We start from the raw sequence: 17,755 nt of genomic DNA on the forward strand, positions 1-17,755 counted from the left end.
TCTGTGCCGGGGCCAGTCAGTGGGCTGCCTCCAGTGCCATGCCACGTGCTCTGTGGCTGCTGGAGCTGGTGCCGCCTGCCAGCCCCAGAGCAGCCCTGCCTTTGCCAGCCCCGTAATTGATTCCTGCTCTCCTGCACGAGTGGAGGCTGCAGATGTGCAGCCTGGTAGGAGGCAGTGGGCTGTGGGTACCAGCTCCAGGAGCCAGCCCAGGCAGGGTGAGGAACATCCCAGTTCTCACCTTGGCTCTGGTGTCTACTTAGAGAGCTGTCTTTTGAATTTCCATGTGTTTGGAGAGGTTCTCTCCCAGCCTTGGCTCCTGTGAACATAGGAGATTCGGGGGGACCCTTCTCCCCCTGTATTGGGGCTGCTGGAGGAGCTGGGGTTGTTGGGGAGCAAAGAAACAGCTCCCCAAGTATCACTGTTGTGTCTGCTGGTGACAGGCTCATGTTCTGAGACGATGGCAGCTGGCGGCAGGGGGGGTGGGGGGGTGGTGTGGTTCTAGAGTTCCCTCATTCTCCTGAAGCTGCAGAAAGACCTGGCTGGGGAGGAAGAAGGTCCTCCTGCACAGTGCCCCAGCAGCTCTGGAAATTGCCCCCTCCAGCCAACCAGCAGCCCCATCAAAGGCTGGGGTCCAGCAAGGCAGGGCAGGGGCACAAGGAGTCAGCATAGTCTGGCTTGCCAAGCCCTCTGATGTCTTTAAGGCTGGCAAAGAGCAGGGCCGTGGGGATGGCAGGGGCTGAAGTTATGGAGGAAAATTTTCTAGCCTGGCACCATATAGGAGACAATATATTGGAGCATGTTATTATGGACAAGGTTAAAGATAAACCAGTTTTTAGACTTGAAGAGGATGGTGGTCCAGGAGAGAGTGACTGCAAACAGATGAGATTTGGCATGAGCAGAGGGGAGCTGCAAGCAGGTGTTCTGGGTACCTTGTTTTCCAGTGCTGCTGCTGACAGATAGTGCTGCATGGAAGAAAATGCCTAGAAAAACAGTGATGAAAATGGTGAGGCTTTTAAAAATCCCTGTATTTAGCCAAAGGGCATGGTTTTGCTGTCTGGAAATGGCAAGGGTGAGTGAACCCTTTGGAGCAAGGCACACCTGAATGGAAAGAGCGGTGTGACGAGTGGGCAGGGGGCTGTAAGAAGCAGCAGTCTCTGGAGCCAGGGAGGTCTTTGCTCTTCATTGCCCACGGAGGATGGTGGGGCTTGGAGCATCATGCTGCCAGCACAGGCTGGGGTCCCTGCCCTCAAAAACAGGGAGCGACGCAAGCTGCAGCAGATGAACCTGGCAGGACAGAGATGGATGGGGCTGAAGCGGCAAGGGGAGGTCTGCTCGCCCGGGTGGAAGGGCGCAGCATGGGCCAGGGTCAGGGCCATGGCTCCTGGCTCCTCCAGCCCTCTGTGACCCCCTGCCCAGCACCTCAGGGACCCCATCCCTCTCTCCAAGGGCTGAGAAGGCGAAGGTGCCCTGACAAAGTGTTTTATTAGCAGCAGGTGCCTGAAATCCAACCCGGGGCCCAGCAATCCCTCCCCTCACCTGGAGATGAACCCATCTTGGGGGGCACGGCTGTGCAGGGTCAGGCCCCACCAGTGCCGGGATTACCCCTGCCGTAACCAGAGCGGCTCCCTGGCAGCCTGACGGGCTGGTCCTGCCGCAGGTGACAGGCGCGTAATGCCTGATTTCACAGCACTGGTGTGCTCTGTTTGGTTGTGGCAATGATCTCTCCTGCCCTGGCTGGCTCCAGCCCCTGGCTAGACCCCAACCTGCAGCTCTGTCAGCTGGGATTAGGTATAAGATTTAGGCTAAAACCTCTTTGCTCTTGGATGGAGCGATGACAGAGGAGGGAAAGCCCAGTCCATCATCTCTGGAGATGGAGCTTCTGCCCTGCCCTCCAGCCCAAGTGTGGCAGCTCCCAGACCTGCCTTCAGAGGTGGGGCAGGAGCATCTCTACTCCTGGCTGCAGCCAGCACTGGGTCTTTTCAAATGTCACAGCATCCCCATGGCTGGGAGCAAACTCCGTGCAGAAGAGGAGGGAGGCAGAGACTCCTGTATCTCTCTGACTCTGAGATAATCCATGAGATGGACATAGGTCGCCGGGCCATCTGCAGCAAACCAAGCAGATGCTCCTGAGGAAGGGACCTGAGGGGCAGGAGTGGTCCCTGCAGAAAGGCTCTCCCCTTTGTTGCCTGCAGCCTTGCTCCCAAAGTGCTCCTTGCTGTCTGCAGAAAGCTTGTTCCAGCAAAGTCATAGCTGGGAGGAAGAGCTGTGGGGCAGACAGCCGGCAGCCCCCTGCCCTCGGCACCTCCAAGCAAGGGGCCGGGGCTGGTTCGGCAGCAGATGAGCAGTAGTGCCCTGCGGGAGGGCTGGTGCTGGTTGCCTGGAGCAACTAGTGCCGGGGGGTATGCAGAGCAGGATTTGTGCAGCAGCCAGGGATGCCATGGCACCCTAGCAAGCACCAGCCCTGGACTTGCAGGAGCACTGTATCTGCGCCTCGCTGTTGCACAGTGCTGTGCCCAAGCTGAGGATACTCATCACCTCCTCGCGGGGTGCACAGCCCCAACCAGCCCTCCATGAGCCCGCAAGCTTGTCCTCTCCCAGAGTGTCGCTTCCTGCTCGTCTTCCCAGACTCTGGCTTTGTTGGCTGAGCTCATTTAGCTTTGACAAAGTTTAGAGCACGCTGGAATGCAGAATGGCTGCTGGCCTCCCTCCAGCCTAAACATCCCCACCCTGTGGTGCGACAGGAGCTGATAAGGGTGAGTGCCGCAGCAGGCAGGTATCTCGTGCCCAGCCCGCGACCTTACAGCCACATGACCTTGGAGGTTGTCATTTATCTCGTGTGTGTGCGCGCGCGAGCTGTCTCCCATCCCCAAGAAATGTTCTCAGCGTCTCTGGTTTTCTCTGCAGGCCAAACCCACATGCACGTTGCCCGAGACCAACTCCGAACAGACTCCTTTGATGAGCAGGGCTTAAATATATATTTGGCATTCCAGCGGCAGCGTGCCGAGCACGGCCAAGGGTGTGAAAGTGTTTGCTTGACAAACGCTGGGGGCTCTCGCCTCTCTGCCGGCCCTGGGGACTCCAGGAGAGAAATGTCAAGGAATTTTTCACCTCTCTGTTTTGTTTTGTGTTTGTATTTTGTTTTTCTTCTGTGAGTGCATTTTTAGCTCTGGTAAAAAGTGCCTGATTGACAGTCCCAGAGACTAAGTCTCCTGTCTTTGCTAGGATAGGGACAGTGGGAGCAAACATTCAACCCTGCTCCCCGGGGAAGAGGGAACAGCCCTGCAAGCCTTGCACTGACTCTGGAGGCTCCTGTCTCCTCTCCACTGGCCCAGTCACCTCTGTGAGGCCAGCACTGTCATGGACAGATTTGGGTACCATCAGGATGGAGATGTCCCACATCCTAGATGTCCCAGGCTGTGGTCTGCTCGCAGCTGGCCCTTTTGCAAAGAGCCTCTGTCTGCTGAGGGCAGTGTGAGGTCTCAGTCACAGGATCCTTTGTCGCCGCTCAGCTGGCCTCAGAGAGCCCTCCACCCCAGCACCATGCTGTGAAGATGCCTGTGACCATTGCTCCCCAGAGGATTTTGCAGCCAGTGTCCCCATGTGCCACGACACCACCTTGGGGTACGCACTGGCCACCAGGCATCTTTGGGGATGCAGAGAGGTTTTGTCACCTTGCACCTGTGCAAGGGGAGATGGAGCAAGTGGAGCAGGAGAGTGTCTCCACGGGCAGGTTGCAGGTGGACAGGCTGGATGCTTGCAGCCTCCTAAAATGATGCATGGGAGGCACTGGGAGCAGGAAGTCAAAGCCACCCTGATCTTCACTTGCCACTCAGTTCCTTCTGGGCTGCAGCTGGCGATGGGGCTGGTCTGTCACCAATTCCTATGTGATGCAGTATCCATGGTGGGGCTGGGACATGCAGGGCAGAGTGGGTTAGAGACCTGGGACCCTGGGCTTGGGTGGGAGCCCAGGGATGTCTCCTGCATGGGGAGGAGGAAGGCAGAGCTTCCCCATGACTCCAGCCACTGTGTCCTGGGCTCGTGGGAAATGGGGAGGGGAAGCCCTGGGCAGCGGATTCAGTTTCAGAGCCCATGTCTGCAGTGCCTGCAAGAGCGGGGCGAGATCCAGGCTGACTCTTGGGGAGGGGGCTTGGGCAGCTGTGTCTGTGTGTTCCCAGCTGTCCTGAGTGTAATCCCTCACGAAAGAGAATCCCCTGCCCTGCTGCATCCCTGTTGTCTGGTGGCAGTGCTGCCTGGCCCTAAATCACCTGCCTCTCCCAGCCTGATAGATCACCATGGAAATGGGGGTGCTGTCCCCCAGGCCAGCGGAGGGAGAGGGTCTGGGGTCTGTGGGGCAGGGGTCTGGACTCTGGAGGCTGCAGAACAGGGATTAGAATGCTGGGAGCCTAACAGGGCGAGTCTTGGTGCCTTGGGGACCACAGGGCAGGGACTTGTATGGAGGGCTACCAATTTGGGGGCAAGGACTGGGTTGCTGTGAACTGTAGATGCTGAGAATGGGATACAGGGGGACTTCAGGGCAGGGTTGGGGACCCTGGGGGCATGTGGGGCTGGGAGCAGGATCTATCCCTGGGACAACGGCAGGCTTGGCTCAGGCTCCCCGAGGTTTCCTTCCTGGCCCACTGAAGAATCACTGGCTTGTCTGGTGGAGCATGGACCTGTGGATTTCCTGGGCAGCGAGTCCCTTTTATGTGGCCACTCGCAAATTCTCATGACATCACCAGAGGCTGCTCCTCCTGGAGACAAACCCAGTGCTTTTTAGGGGTTTGCCATTCCCACCCCCCCACCCCCCGCCCCAGCCTGTGTGTTTTGGCTCGGGGGGGGGGGGGGGGGCGGCGGGGAGGCCTGGGGAACCAAGTCCAAGAGCAGCCGTTCTGGCAGGGAGATGGTGCACAGGGCTGGCGGGCGGGGGAGGGCAGTGTGTCCCCCCTTCGTACTGAATAAACATGGGCTGGCCAAGGCTGGAGGGGGCTTTTCCAGGAGGACCACACCCCGGGGGGCTATTTTTTGCCATGAATGAAAGGGCTGTGTGCTCGCAGGGCAGCCTGGCCTCCTGCCGCTGCTGCTCTGCACGGAGAGCTCGCCTGACACTCAATCCTGTTGCCTGGCCAGGGACCAACATCTGTGCTGAGCAGCTGGGTACTGCCCGCGGGACACCTGGGCACCGGCACAGCTGGGCACTGTCGGAGGGACACCTGGGCACCAGCACAGCTGGGCACTGCCTGCAGGGACACTGACAGGCTGCCGGGGCTGGGAAACACAGGCTGTCATGGAGCAGGGGGAAGCGATAGTGACTCAGTGGCTGTGCCAGTGACAGTACCAGGGCCACTGGGGCATGTCAGAGCCAGCCCTGCCAGGGCCGTGTGCCAGGGGAGCCACCTGCACCAGCCCAGGGGTGAGGCCTGCTGCCCCCCTGCCCCATGCAGCAATGCTTCCTGCTGCAGTTTCGGGTGATGGTGGGGCAGCATCCCCAGGAGCTGTCTCTTCGGCTGCACCTGTATTTGGGAGGAACTGCAAAGCCACTGGGGTGGAGCAGTTGTTGCCTCCTGATTAGCCCAGTCCTGAACGCACCCAGATTCCCCCCCAAACCCCTAATCCCTCCTGGCTCAGCTCCAGCTTCCGCTCTGGGCCCTGTTAGCTCAGCTAATCCTTTGTGTGCTGGGTTTAGGGATGTGCTGGGTGCAGCATCCCCCTGGGTCTCCCCTGCCATCCCAAGATTTCACTTCTCAAGGGGTCTACAGGCTGCTCTGCCAGTCCCCAGCCATGACCCATGCTCCTGCCGCCTCTACCAGCCCCGCTGCCCCATGGGTCCCAGGGGAGCCGCAAGTGTGCCCATGAATGAGTGGCCTGTCCTCACCGGGTGGAGACTGGGTGCTGGATCCCACCCCTCTCTGTTCCTTATCACCACACAGCATCCTTGTGATTCACTAGGTGTGGCTCCCTTTCCATCATCCCACTTTGCAGGAAGTTTCCCGGCCAGCCCCCCACAAGCCCTGTGCAATAATAACAAGCTGGGATGAGCTGGCCGGTGTTCCTGAGCAACCCTAGAATAACAAACCAGCGCGATGTGTCCAGCTTTCCTGGACAGACAATAATAAACCCTCATGAGCTGGCATGCTTTGCAGAGGAACCCTACAATAATAAGCCTGTGTGATGTGTCCATATCCATCGAGCCACCCTACAATAACAAGACAGTGCAAGCCACCCAACTTCCTCGCAGAGAAGAGGGGTCCCTGAGCTGTCCCCATGGGACAGGAGGGACCCTGGCCACCAGGTCTTCATGTCTTCTGCTCCTGGGCTTGCCCAGGCCCTCTCCTGCCTGCATTGGCCCCTGGAGGAGGCACCCCATGCCAGTGTTGGGTCAGGATGGCAGAGGTGATGCCAGTAGGTGCCATCAGCCTGCGGCTTTGCCTTCCTGGAAGCCAGCATCAAGTCCTCACAAGTCCTGGCATGCTGGGACCTGCTGCTCTTCAGGGCATCCTCGTTGCCCAGCTCCCTTCCCAAATTGGCACCCAATGTCAGCTGCTCCAGAGGCTCTGCTGCTGTCACCCTACAGACTGCTGGACAGGATGACAAGTGCCCATGATCAGGCTGGAGCTGGGGGTGCCACCGGCAGCGGCATTCAGCCCCTGGGTAGCCATGTCCAGCTCCTTGCAGGGTCACCCAGGTAGGGAGGCAAGCCTATAACAAGGGCTGCTCTGCTGGACCCCACTCTTTTTCAGGGAGTTTGTTGGCACTTGGACAGTGGGACGGCTCAGATGCCTATGGGTTTGCTGTGGGATGGCCTCTCTCCAAATGTGATGGGGTAGGGGCTGTGCCCACTGCGGGCTGGAACCCCTCACGTCCCCCAGACCTCTGCCAAGCCCCAGGCTGCTGCTGGTGGGCTGGTCCCCACGTGGCTGAGGAGGAGATGCTGCAGCCTCCTGCGCTACCTCTGCACTGCCGCTGACCCTCCTTTCTCTGGGATTTATCCCTGGAAGCTGGAAGCAGCAGTGGGTCGGCAGGGCAGGACACCCGCCCCAGCATGCCCGCATCAGGGGGACCCGCATCCACCCCAGCAGAGCAGCAGCACAATGCAGAGCCCCTGCTGCCACTGCACCCCTCTGCTCAGTGTCTGCGAGAAAAGCTGTAACCCAAGCTGCTAAAACAGCACAAGGAGAAAAGAAAAGGGTATTGAGTGGCGGGGCTGCTGCGGTCACCAGCCAGCATAGACTGCTGGTTGTTAAGCGGGTGCCTTGCTTGCAAAGGCTGCCTTGATGAAGTGTGAGACAGCACTTACGGAGGGACGCGGGCAGGCATTCTCGCTCCATCTTCCGCTCACAGTGCCGCTCTTTATGCGCCTGACATTTGCTTGCTGGAAAGGCCCCGAAAGTCAGGGGGAAAGGAAAACATTGCCTGCAGCAGGGCCAGAGCGGCACTGGGAGGAGTGCCGTGCCGTGCTGAGCTGGGCTGAGTTGGGCTGGGATGCTTGGCCGTCCTGGCCTCACCACCCGCTCTTCCCCGGGGTGACCCCTTCACCTCTCGGCAGCTCTCCGGCTGCCTTTCCCTGCCGGCACCACCGCTTCCTGCCAGGTGTGCTCAGCCTGGCTCCCTGCCTGGGAAGCCCTGGCCATCCTGCCCCTGTCTGCTCCACAGGCGGGCTGGCAGCACCGCCAGCTCTCCTAGCTGCTGCTGCTGCACGTCCCCAGGAGCATGCATGGTATGGGGTGATGGGGACAGTGCAAGCTGAGGCCAGGTTACTCAGTCATCTGTGGTTGGAGTACGAAGTGCACCACCAGGGACTGCTCCAGGCTGAGGTGAGCATCTGCAAGCAGATCCAAGGACTGGAGGAGCTGAGGAAAGGCATCGGTGATCAGTGTGAGGCAGCTCAGGGTGCTTTGGGGCAGATCTGGCCCCAGGGAGAGGGTCCCTCCCTAGGGAGCTGGGGTGGGACACCAGGCTGATATGTCCTGCTCCATCCTGGGGGGATGAGCTGCCCCTTTCCTTGCCCTTGATCCCAGCTGGAAGAGAGTAGTTCAACCCCCTCCATCTGTATCCTCCCACAGGCAGATCCTGGCAGGATCCCATAGTCCAGTGCTGTTGGCAGAGGCTGGGTGAGCAGCTAGCACAGATCTGTGCTTACCTACCTGGATCCCAGGGTGGATCCCCAGCCTGACTGACACTGGCACAGCCATGAGTAGGAACGCCCAGCGTGCATCCAGTGAGCCATGCCAGCCCTGTTGCCAGGAGCGTGGACAAAGCTCACGGCAGGGGAAAGCACCGAGGGTAGCCTGTCCACAAGGCACAGGAATGCCATGGCCATGGAGCACTTCCCCTGCCCACCGTGGGCTGCTGCAGCATCGCCAGGCTTCGCCCATGCTGGCATGGCAGCAGCTGTGCCCATCACCAGAGAGGTGGTGCACAGTTCCTGGGCTGCTGCTCCACCACGCTGCTTCCGCAGAGCCTGCTGGTGGGGGGAGCCCAGGGAAGCCATGCCCCCCCCCAGCCCACACCCCTTGGCTCCCAGCCCTGGCAGGAATTATTAAGTGTGCCCCTGTGGAGCATGTGCTGAGGCTGGCCACGGGAATGTGGGCAGATCTGACATACAAGCCACAGCAGCCAGGCTGTAATTTCCAAACAGGCCCCATTCGCTCTGTTTTCCAGTTAAAAATATATTAAAAAATAGGAATGTGGGGTTTGTAGCAAAGAATGTTGGTAACCGCTTCGAACGTCTGGTGTGATAATGAAAGGGTCAGTCCCCAGCTTTGAGCAGGACCGATTTAGACTCTGGTGCTTGGCACCGGTGTGGGGGCCCAGCACAGTCCATCCTGCCTGCAACCCCACCTCGGGCCTGGGCCAGGGGAAGGTGATGCTTCTGCACTGGTGGCACGGTGCTGGGTTGGGTGACATGCCCCTCCTGCTCACACTGTAAGAGGGCATCTAAAGCACCGTCCTTTATGGCCTCTTGAGAAGGGAGTCTGGTCAGGGGTGGGTGAAGGCAGGATGGCTGGAAGCTGGGTGCTGTACCTTGCCTACCACTGGCCCTGCCACCCCCCTGCACTGGGGTACAGCCCCATAGCAGAGCCCTCTGGGATGGGGGGCATTGAGAAAGGCTGCAGTCCAGCTCTCCATGAGCAGCCCCCATAGCTGCGGGGCTGCTGGTGAGCACAGCTCGCTCCGGGTGCAAGGTCAGGTGCCTGCTCTGCTTCGCTGGGGCAGCTCCCCCAAGCTGGGCTAATCGCAGTTCAGGGTGTGCTTCTGAGCTTCCCATGCCGCTGCTGCAGCCTTGAGTCACTCCTGATAGCAGGGCATCCCTCTTGGCCTTGTGGCCAGGTAGTCATAACACACGGGGCAAGTCGTGCCAGCTCCCTGGGCATCGCTCCCCAGTGCCCGGTGAGCCACGTCGTGGCCATCACTCCCCCAGGTGCCAGCTCGCTGCTTGTGCCGCTCCCCAGACCTCAGGCATCATGTTTATCCTGGAGATGGGTAATCTGAGAAAAACAAGTCACTGGAGGCCAGGGCTGATGTTGGAGTGGGGGCAACAAGTTGGCTGCAGTGGCGTTGAGTTCAGGGATGTGCTGGGGCAGTGGGGCAAGGAGGGAGAGGAGAGTCACCGGTACCCAGGGCTTGTCCCCCCTGCAGCCCCTTCTGAGGACACCTCCTTGTCCCTCTCAGCCTCCGGGGCCATCAGGTGGCCGGTGGCTGGCACAGCACGCTCTGTTGCCTGCTGAGTCACGGCTCTGCAGGGAAATGCTTCCAGCTCTAGTTATAAACCCATTTCCCTTCGGGATTGTGAAGAGCAGCCCTCCCATCCCGGCACTGGCCAGCTCCGGCGGCCCGATGGCTCTGAACCTCTGTCTGGGCTTGAGCCACCGGGAAGGGCAGTGTCAGGGGGCAGCCGGTGACTCCCACATTCCACCCCAGGCTTGCCAAAGCTGTGACCTTCCTGGAAACATGGGCAGCGGGTGCCCTGCACCTGCAGACCCCTGTGCCATCCCGGATTCCCATCTTACCCCGGGGGATACTTGTGGTGCCGGGTACCCTTCTCCCAGCACCTCCTCAGGGTGGTACCCCAGTCAGTGTGTGTGTGCGTGCTAGTCTCGGGGACACCGAGTGGTTGCAAGCATGGTGGGAACTCCACAGCATTCCCCTGTCCCCAGGGTCACCATGGGAACACTGTGCTGGCTCTGGGCAGCTGGGCCTAAGCACCAAGAGAGCAGCTGCCCTGCCTGGATTGTCACCTGGATGCTGGGAAGAGGAGCAGCCTGAGCAGCCCTGGGGCTCAGGGCATGTCCCAGGTCACCCTGCACTGCAGCCTGCAGCCTGGCTGGGCTGGAGCAGAAGGGGGTGGGCAGCACCCTACACCTGGATGCACAGACTGCCCCATAGCCCTGGAACCCCCTGGAGACCCCTTGGTGGCAGGAAGAGGAGGTGGGCAGCAGACTAGTGGCACCCAGGCCCAGGTGGCCCTGCGGGGGACTCTCTTGCCCTCCCCAGGGCACTGACCCATGCATTGCTATCTAGTACACTTTGCTCACTCCGCCACTGTTCCTGGCTTTCCTGGGAGCTGCTGTTTGCTTTTCTCTGAATTATGACTCCAGCTTGTGCCTTTGATCTGAGCTGTGTCAGCCATCCGTTGCCAGCCCCTCTCCTGCCTTTGAAGTGCAGTCGCCTTCCCAGCCTCGGATGCTGCTTTTGCAACCTCGGGTGCAACCCAGGCCCCATGGAGCGAGACACCCAGGGCAAGAGCATCCCCAGGGTGTTCAAGGTGCTCAGCATCCCTCCTCCTCCCCTGGGACCTTGTGATAGGCCAGCATAGCTCATGGCTCAGATGCCGGGCAAGGAGTCATTGAGAGAGGTGTTTGCCCGGTGGCAAGCAATCCTGGGGATGCTTGCAGGGCGCTGGGACCAGAGCACCACTCCCTCCTGTGGTGGTGGGCAGGGACACAGGAGATCCTGCACAGAAGCTGGCCAAAAAGCAGACGCTGGTGCCATGCATGTCCTACAGCTGATGGGCTTTTCATGCCCGCAGCTCCGGAGGCAGGATGAGACCTGCACAGAAGGCCCGTTGTGGGCACCAGCCAACCCATCCTGGCATCAGCTTTGTCTTCTCCTCGCATCCCGCAGGGAGCAGCGCCGGGGGCGGGGGGGGGGGCGCTCAACCTACCCTTTCTGCCACTGAGAAGCTGGGGCCAGGCTTTGGACTCTGGCCTTGAGTGGGTCTGTGCGTCCCCATCCCCTCCCCACTCCCCTGCCCCAGAGAGGATCCAGCTTTATCTGTTACACTTTGTTCTGCTGTCTGGGTGTGGAGTGGAGCAGAGATTAGTGTGTAGACCTTTGGCACACACACACGCACAGGCACACTGCCACACAACCAGCGATGCATGCACACAGGGCCAGGCTCATCTACACACAGCCCCCATGCATGCAAGCATACTCACATTTGCCTGCACATGTGCACCCATACTCTGCCTCACGCACCCCTGCGCAGGCACCCCCTTCAGGGCACACACACGTTTCCCCATCCCAGCCTGTGTGTGTTTGCTGGCTGTGTGCTGCATTAGGTTCCCAGTGGAGCATGGTGCTTGCCCAGCCCGCCGTCATGAGAGCCAAGGTCCCCCATGCACAGCAGCATGGTCCAGAGAGTGAGGGCGGCATCCCACAGACCTGATGGGGGGGGCAGGAGGAGCAGGGCATCCCTGGGTGGAAGAAGCCTGGACTGCAGAAAAAAATGTGGGCGGGCAGGAGGCAGGAACTGCTTTGGCAGCCTGGGAGCAAACTTTGGCATCCCTCATCTCACAGTCACATTGCCCTCACTCGCCATGGGGCCACCAGGGATGGCTTGGGCTGCCTGCATAGATATTGCTGGAAGCAGTAATGGCAGGCAGGGCTCCCCACCAACCTCATGGCGAGGTCCTGCCCCTGCCAAAGGCTTGCTGTCCTTATCGGCAGCCCCAGCGCTGCTCCTGCCAGGGAAGCCATAGCCCTTCCCCGTGTGATCTTATCTCCTGCGTTTCATGAATGATTTGCAAGCCTCCACAGTCTGCCTCTGAATGGGAAGGCAGCCCACTGGCCGGAGCAGGTGTGCGGGTGCGTGCACACATGCATCTGTATGTGTATGTGTGCAAGGCTGGGGAGCAGCCACGTCCTGCCCAGTGCCAGAGCTGGCTGGCCCCGCAAGCTGTGCCACAGTGCCTGGGGTGAAGCAGATGGAGTCTGATGGGCAGAGGGATGCACAGCCCCTTCTCTGCCCCTCTGTGGCATCGTGGCAGGGTGTCCTGGCAGGAGCCAGCCCCTGGCGAGTGATTTCCTGGCAGGGTGATGGTGCCTCTGCTCTCTCCCACAGAGCCTGCCCCTGATCTGTGGTGTGGGAGAAGGGCAGGCATTCACCTCCACTCTGCGGCAGCTCTACATGGCAGTGATGCAGCAGGAGGCCAAGCAGGCTCTGAAACGGCAGCATTCAGGTGAGAAGCTCTTTGGCTGTGGGATGGGGAGTGTGTGAAGCACCCAGCCCCCTGCAGCTGAGCACCCATCCCAGGGAAAGGGGAGAGGGGCCCTGGGCACAGCTTACCCCATGCAACAGTCTCCCCCTTTGCTTTCTCCCCGTGGGCTGAGCTCCCCAACCCAGGCACCCTTCCTGGTGTGGGTTTGGGCAATGCCCTGTGCTCCCTCATTTCAGTCCCAAATTGTGTCTCTTTCTGCTGGTACCAGAAGATGCTGAGGGCCCAGCACCCACTGCAGAAACCACAGGGCACCCCCACCTGCTGCCTCCATCCCAGGAGGATGAAACAGCATCTTCCAGCAAGGCAACCACGGTGAGTGCAGCTCTAGAAATAGCCTCTCCATACCAATGGCAGGATGGGGCTTGCACCTTGATTCCCTGCTCGCATCCCAGCCCCATGCCCCTCCGGGATGGGCTAGGTGTCTCAGCTTGATTCCTAGCCCATCCTAGCCCATGCACTCTGGCTGGGGAGCACATGTGGTTTGCACTCCTGTGTATGGTACGCATTCCCCCACAGGGATGATGGGGGTGTCACTGCTTGCAGATGTACACCCATCCTGTGTAACCCCCTTGGGGGGGACTGACACTGCCTCCCCTTTGCTTCCAGCTGGCCTCCTCCCCAGCTCAGAAACCCAGGCAGCCTGTGGCCAAGGCCAAGCCAAAGAAGGCGAAGGGGCTTTTTAGCTGAAAGACCGCTGCCACCCACCCTGAGGGTCTCTGCTCCCCCCAGCACCCAAGAGAAGCAGTGCAGAGCACCCATGCATCTTCTGCCTCCTCTCCTGCATTTCCTGGTGGACCCTGTCCTGGTCATGGTCCCCTCCTGAGGTGTCTCCAGCTGGGGAGATGGGGTGTCTCTTTTCTTCACCATTGTCTCAGGAACTTTTCTACCTCTTCCCTGGAGCAGAACTTGCCCAGGCTGCCTTGTGGTTGAGCCAGTGATGGACCTGGGGTGAGTGGGAGGGATGCTGCTGGGCAGGTTGGGACAGCTGGGACTCTGGCAGGACTATGGGGTTTGGATGCTCTTGTGTGGGTTTGCAATAAAGGACTGTGGGTGAGATTCCCTCTCCTCTTGCTCTGTCCCCCCTAGGCCTGTAATGTCCAGGCAAGGGTGCAACCCTTGTTGTGGCTCGGTCCTGCTGAGGTCAGTCCTGATGTTCCAGGGGCTTGCAGCAGCTCTGGACAGTGAGGAGGTGACAGCAGCTCATTGTTGGGGGGCAGGTTGGCAGCTCCCAGACCATGCTGTGCCTCATCCTGAGCAGCAGTATGTGGGGTGGGGTGTACAGGAGGGGACCCCTGAGATCCTGGGGGCACAGCATACTGGAGGGGGCTGGGGCCCACATTCTCCTTGTCCCATGCTGGGGACACACCACGTGCTGGTGCCTGGAGCCAGGTGAAGCCCTTGTAGTAGCAGGTTGGCAAAGGCATCCTGGCCGGGCTGAGGGGCACCCTCCATTTGCAGGCAGCTCCCCTAGAGTTAGTGGGCAGGTGATAGGGGGTTAATCCATGCTCTGACCTCCAAGGAGCAGGGGACAACCAAGCCACTGACATGCTGAAAGCTCCCAGGCTTGGGAGCAGCCCTGGAGCAGGTTGTGGATGCTCCCTGGACACCGAGCACAACCCACACCCCATCCATCCATCCATCCATCTACACACCCACCCATCCATCCATTAACCCCTGCTCTCCTTTTCCAGCCCTTGTGCCTACATGCTTCCTTTGGGGCTGGGACTCTACTCCTGTGTCCCAGCCAAGTCCTAAAACAGCAGGCAGAGTGAGGCAGCACTGCTGCAGGTAGGCTGCAGCCCATGGTGCTGCTCTCCTGGGATAGGGACCTGTGCCCCTGGCTGCCCCGCTCCCCTGGGCTGGGCCGGCCACAGTCATGCTGCCGGCTCTCCTGGGCGGCAAGGGGGAAACAAAAACATCCGGAGCAGCCCCTGTGTCTGTGGAAGGGGAATGAAAGGGCCTTTGCTGGGCCACAGCCGGCCAGTCCCAGGGCGAGAGCAGCTGGTTGCTTTTTATATTTCCTCTCCGAGGGAGCAGCATACGAGGCAGGGTGGGTGGTGAGAAGGGGAAGCCATGGGATGGGGAGCTTGTACTGACAGCCTTAACTATGTATCCTGCCTTCTCCCATCTGCCAGGATCTTACCCTAGCTGCTTTGGATCTGCCTGCCAGGCACAGCTGGGAAGAGGGGTAGGACTGGGGGCAGCAGGAGTTTAGCAGCTCTCCGTTTCATATGTCTTCCGTTACCAGGCTGTCCCCTGGTGCAACCCCTGCTCCATCCATGTGAGCTCCATCTCCTGGCCTGGGAGCTGCTCTGTTCCAAGCCATGTCCCTCAGCTCCGTGCTGGGTCTGGGGTTTGTGCTGCTCCTCCATGCAGTCCAGCATGTGCAGGAGGAGAGTATATCACCCCAGTGAGGGCATCTGGCTTGTCTGCTCCCTTTAGGGCTGAGGGGACATTGCGTGGTGAGGGCACATTCCCATCCCGGCTATGCCAGTGGCTGGTGGACTTTATAGGGGAGTGGGTGTACAAACCAGCACCTGCACCCCCAGGTTGTCCTGGCTACCCGCTGCACCTGGGCTGTGTCTCTGCTTCTCTCTGGAGTGCTTAGCTCAGGGGAGCCAGTCCCAGGGATGCTGCAGGCGTGTTGCTCAAGAGCTCTGTCATGCTGCAGAGTAAGTTCCCCCAGAGTGCCCTGTGGCCCTGTGCCCCAGGGATGGGCAAGCACCGCAGTGGGCATGGACTGGTGGTAAAGACCAGCTGCAGAGATTGATCCTGCTCCACTTACCCTGCTCCCAAGGCAAGGGAAGGTGGAGATGCAGGAGCATGGATGCAGGGTAAATAAAAGCAGGAGAGTGAAGACATCAGTGGGAAAGACTTCTGCTGATACCCCCCAGGCCACTGCAGGGACCGTGGCCCCCAGGACTCCAGTGTGGGTCTGCCAGTGCCTCCCTGGCCAAGTTGCTCTAGGGAATGTCACCACCTATTGTCCCATCCTGTCCCGCTGGGGTCTCCTTCCCTGTCCCCACCCCCTCCTCCCTGGAGCCGGCTGGATTTGAGCTCCCGACACACATTAAAGGCCACAAGTTCGGCCTCGGCCTCCATAAATTTGATTCCATAAATATTAGTTTTCGCAGGGTTTAATGAAGCCGTTATGCCGGGCACGGCCCAGCACCCCGACCCGTGCCCTTAATAAGGGCTCTGTGGCCTCGATTAAAGGGACCTTTCAATCGCTGTCAAGTATTTTTAGAAAAGGAAAAGAAAAAAAAATAGAGAGAGAGAGAGAGGAGAAGAAGACGACCAAGGCAGCGAATAGGGAGAGGAAAATCCCAAACCCGTCCAGTGCAAAAATAGAGAAATAGCACCACCTAGACTGCATCGCCTGGCTCCACCGCCCGCTTGCCCGCTCGCCCTGCGCAGCGCCAGGCTCCGGGCAGCCCCCCGGGGCCTTGTGCCAGCCCCGTGCCCCCACCCCGGGCAGCCTTGGTAGCCCAGCGAGGGGTCTGCGGGATGCTGCCGTCCTGCTCGGGCCAGGGGTAGAGGGATGCGGTGGTGGGGAGAGCTGCGGTGCAGAGGAAGGAGGGACTTGGGCACAGTCGGGACGCAGGCATGAGCAGTGTGTGGTGGCCGGGTGTCCCAGTGGTGCCTGAGGGTGGCTGAGTGCTGTGGGAGATGCCATGTGATACAGGGATGGACGCTGCATCTCTCCCACCTCCACTGGAGGTAATTTCTCCCTGTGACTTAGTGTTGTGGCAGCAAGCATCCCTTCCCACCAGCTCCTTGAGCAGAAGTATGTTGTGTGTGTCCCCTCCCATCCCAAGTAGAAATCTCCCGTCACCCCCTGGTTAAGTGGACCCTGTCACAGCCTCCAGCCGTCTCCCCACACACTGAGCTCTGGCTGCCCTGTCATGCTGGGGGCTCCTGTCCCACCTGGCCACATGTGCCGGTGGGCTTTGCCTGGTAGTGACACAGGCTGGCACTGGAAATGCTGCAAGGAGAGGTGACGGACTCTGCACCCAGTGACAGGACACTGTCACTGCTTGCTGTGGCCAGGATACCGGGGCCCCTGCATGGGTAGGAGGGGCTGTCATGGACAAACTCAGCTCCCTGTCTGCCTGGGCCTCTGTGGAACATGAGTGTATGAACGAGGGCAGGGCTAGGCTGCTTGCTGTCAGCCTGGAGCTGCTGGGAGGGGGACAGACACCTGTGACATGCACGCTGCGTGCTGGCAGGCTGCAGAAGTTATTTGGAGGTCTGGGTTTGGGACATTGGCAGCCACAGGGCACTTCTGCACCCCCTGGATGTGCTGCACCCCCTGGACTTAGCACCAACGCAGACAATCCTGTTCCCCACTCCCTTGTGGCAGTGAAGGACAAAGTGGAAAGCTGCACTCATTCCTTTGGTGGGAGTACGAACTAGCCTGGAGAACCCTGTGAACCTAGTCCAGGCTCTGATTTTCCTGTGCCAGTGATGCACAGATAGCTGTGTCCCTTTGGCAGCCCTGGGAAGTCAGGGGCAGGGATGAGGAGCGGTGCTGTGACACATCACCTCTATTCTCTCTGCTGATGCTCTTGGGATGCTCCACTGGAAGGATCAGCTGAGGAGATGTGGAAGTGGGGTGGTCCCAGGCTGCTGGCCAGACCATCTTGCTCTATCATGTACAGGAGCAGCAGGACAGCCTCACCTGCACAGTGGCAGGACTTCACAGAGGCTCTGGGCACCCAAAGCAAATACAAAAACTTCATGGGGATGCCTCTGGCCTGTTGGACGTTGCCTGCAGCTCCTGCAAGGAAAATGGTCCACTGGAGCCACTGGATAACAGAATCTCAAGCCCATGGGTGCTGCTGGTTCCCCAGCCTGCATCCCTCTGACGGGTTGCTTGGTCCTTCTGAGGCCAGCACAGCCCTGCAGCCAGAGCTGGGCATCTGGCAGCTATTCCAGCCTGGCCTCTCTGTGTATCCTTAGGAGTGACCCCATGCCCTGTGCCCACCGAAAAGGTGGCAAGGGGACATCCCTAAAGAGAGTTGGGGGAGAGGGGGGGCATCCCAAGCCACTTCCTCACCTGGGAAGGTGCTAGGGATCCAGAAGGGGTGCAAGCAGAACCATGCTGGACCCCTCCCTGGCACACAGCTGGGGGAGAACTGGGGGGGGGCACTGCAAGTCCTCGCTCCTGAAATCAGGGTGTTGTATTTACTTTCCCCTTTTGGCAGCTAGAAGGGGAAGCCCATCCCAGCCCCTCATTGTTGTCTCAGCGAGTTAAT

At 59.8% G+C, this 17,755-nt stretch overlaps 1 protein-coding gene across 4 annotated transcripts in view; it reads left to right on the plus strand.

Annotated features, from left to right (window-relative positions):
• Positions 1-13,551, plus strand: part of NHEJ1 (non-homologous end joining factor 1) — a 44,557-nt gene extending 31,006 nt beyond the window's left edge. For all 4 annotated transcript variants that reach the window (XM_027782322.2, XM_055812239.1, XM_055812238.1 and 1 more), the window contains exons 6-8: positions 12,341-12,458; positions 12,706-12,809; positions 13,104-13,551. In XM_027782322.2, coding sequence (XP_027638123.1) covers positions 12,341-12,458; positions 12,706-12,809; positions 13,104-13,184 — 303 coding nt within the window. In that variant the 3' untranslated portion in view covers positions 13,185-13,551. The remainder of the gene's footprint in view (positions 1-12,340; positions 12,459-12,705; positions 12,810-13,103) is intronic.
• The last annotated feature ends 4,204 nt before the right edge of the window (positions 13,552-17,755 follow it).

The sequence above is a fragment of the Falco peregrinus genome, chromosome 8, assembly GCF_023634155.1.
Source record: "Falco peregrinus isolate bFalPer1 chromosome 8, bFalPer1.pri, whole genome shotgun sequence".
Taxonomy (NCBI): Eukaryota; Metazoa; Chordata; class Aves; order Falconiformes; family Falconidae; genus Falco; species Falco peregrinus.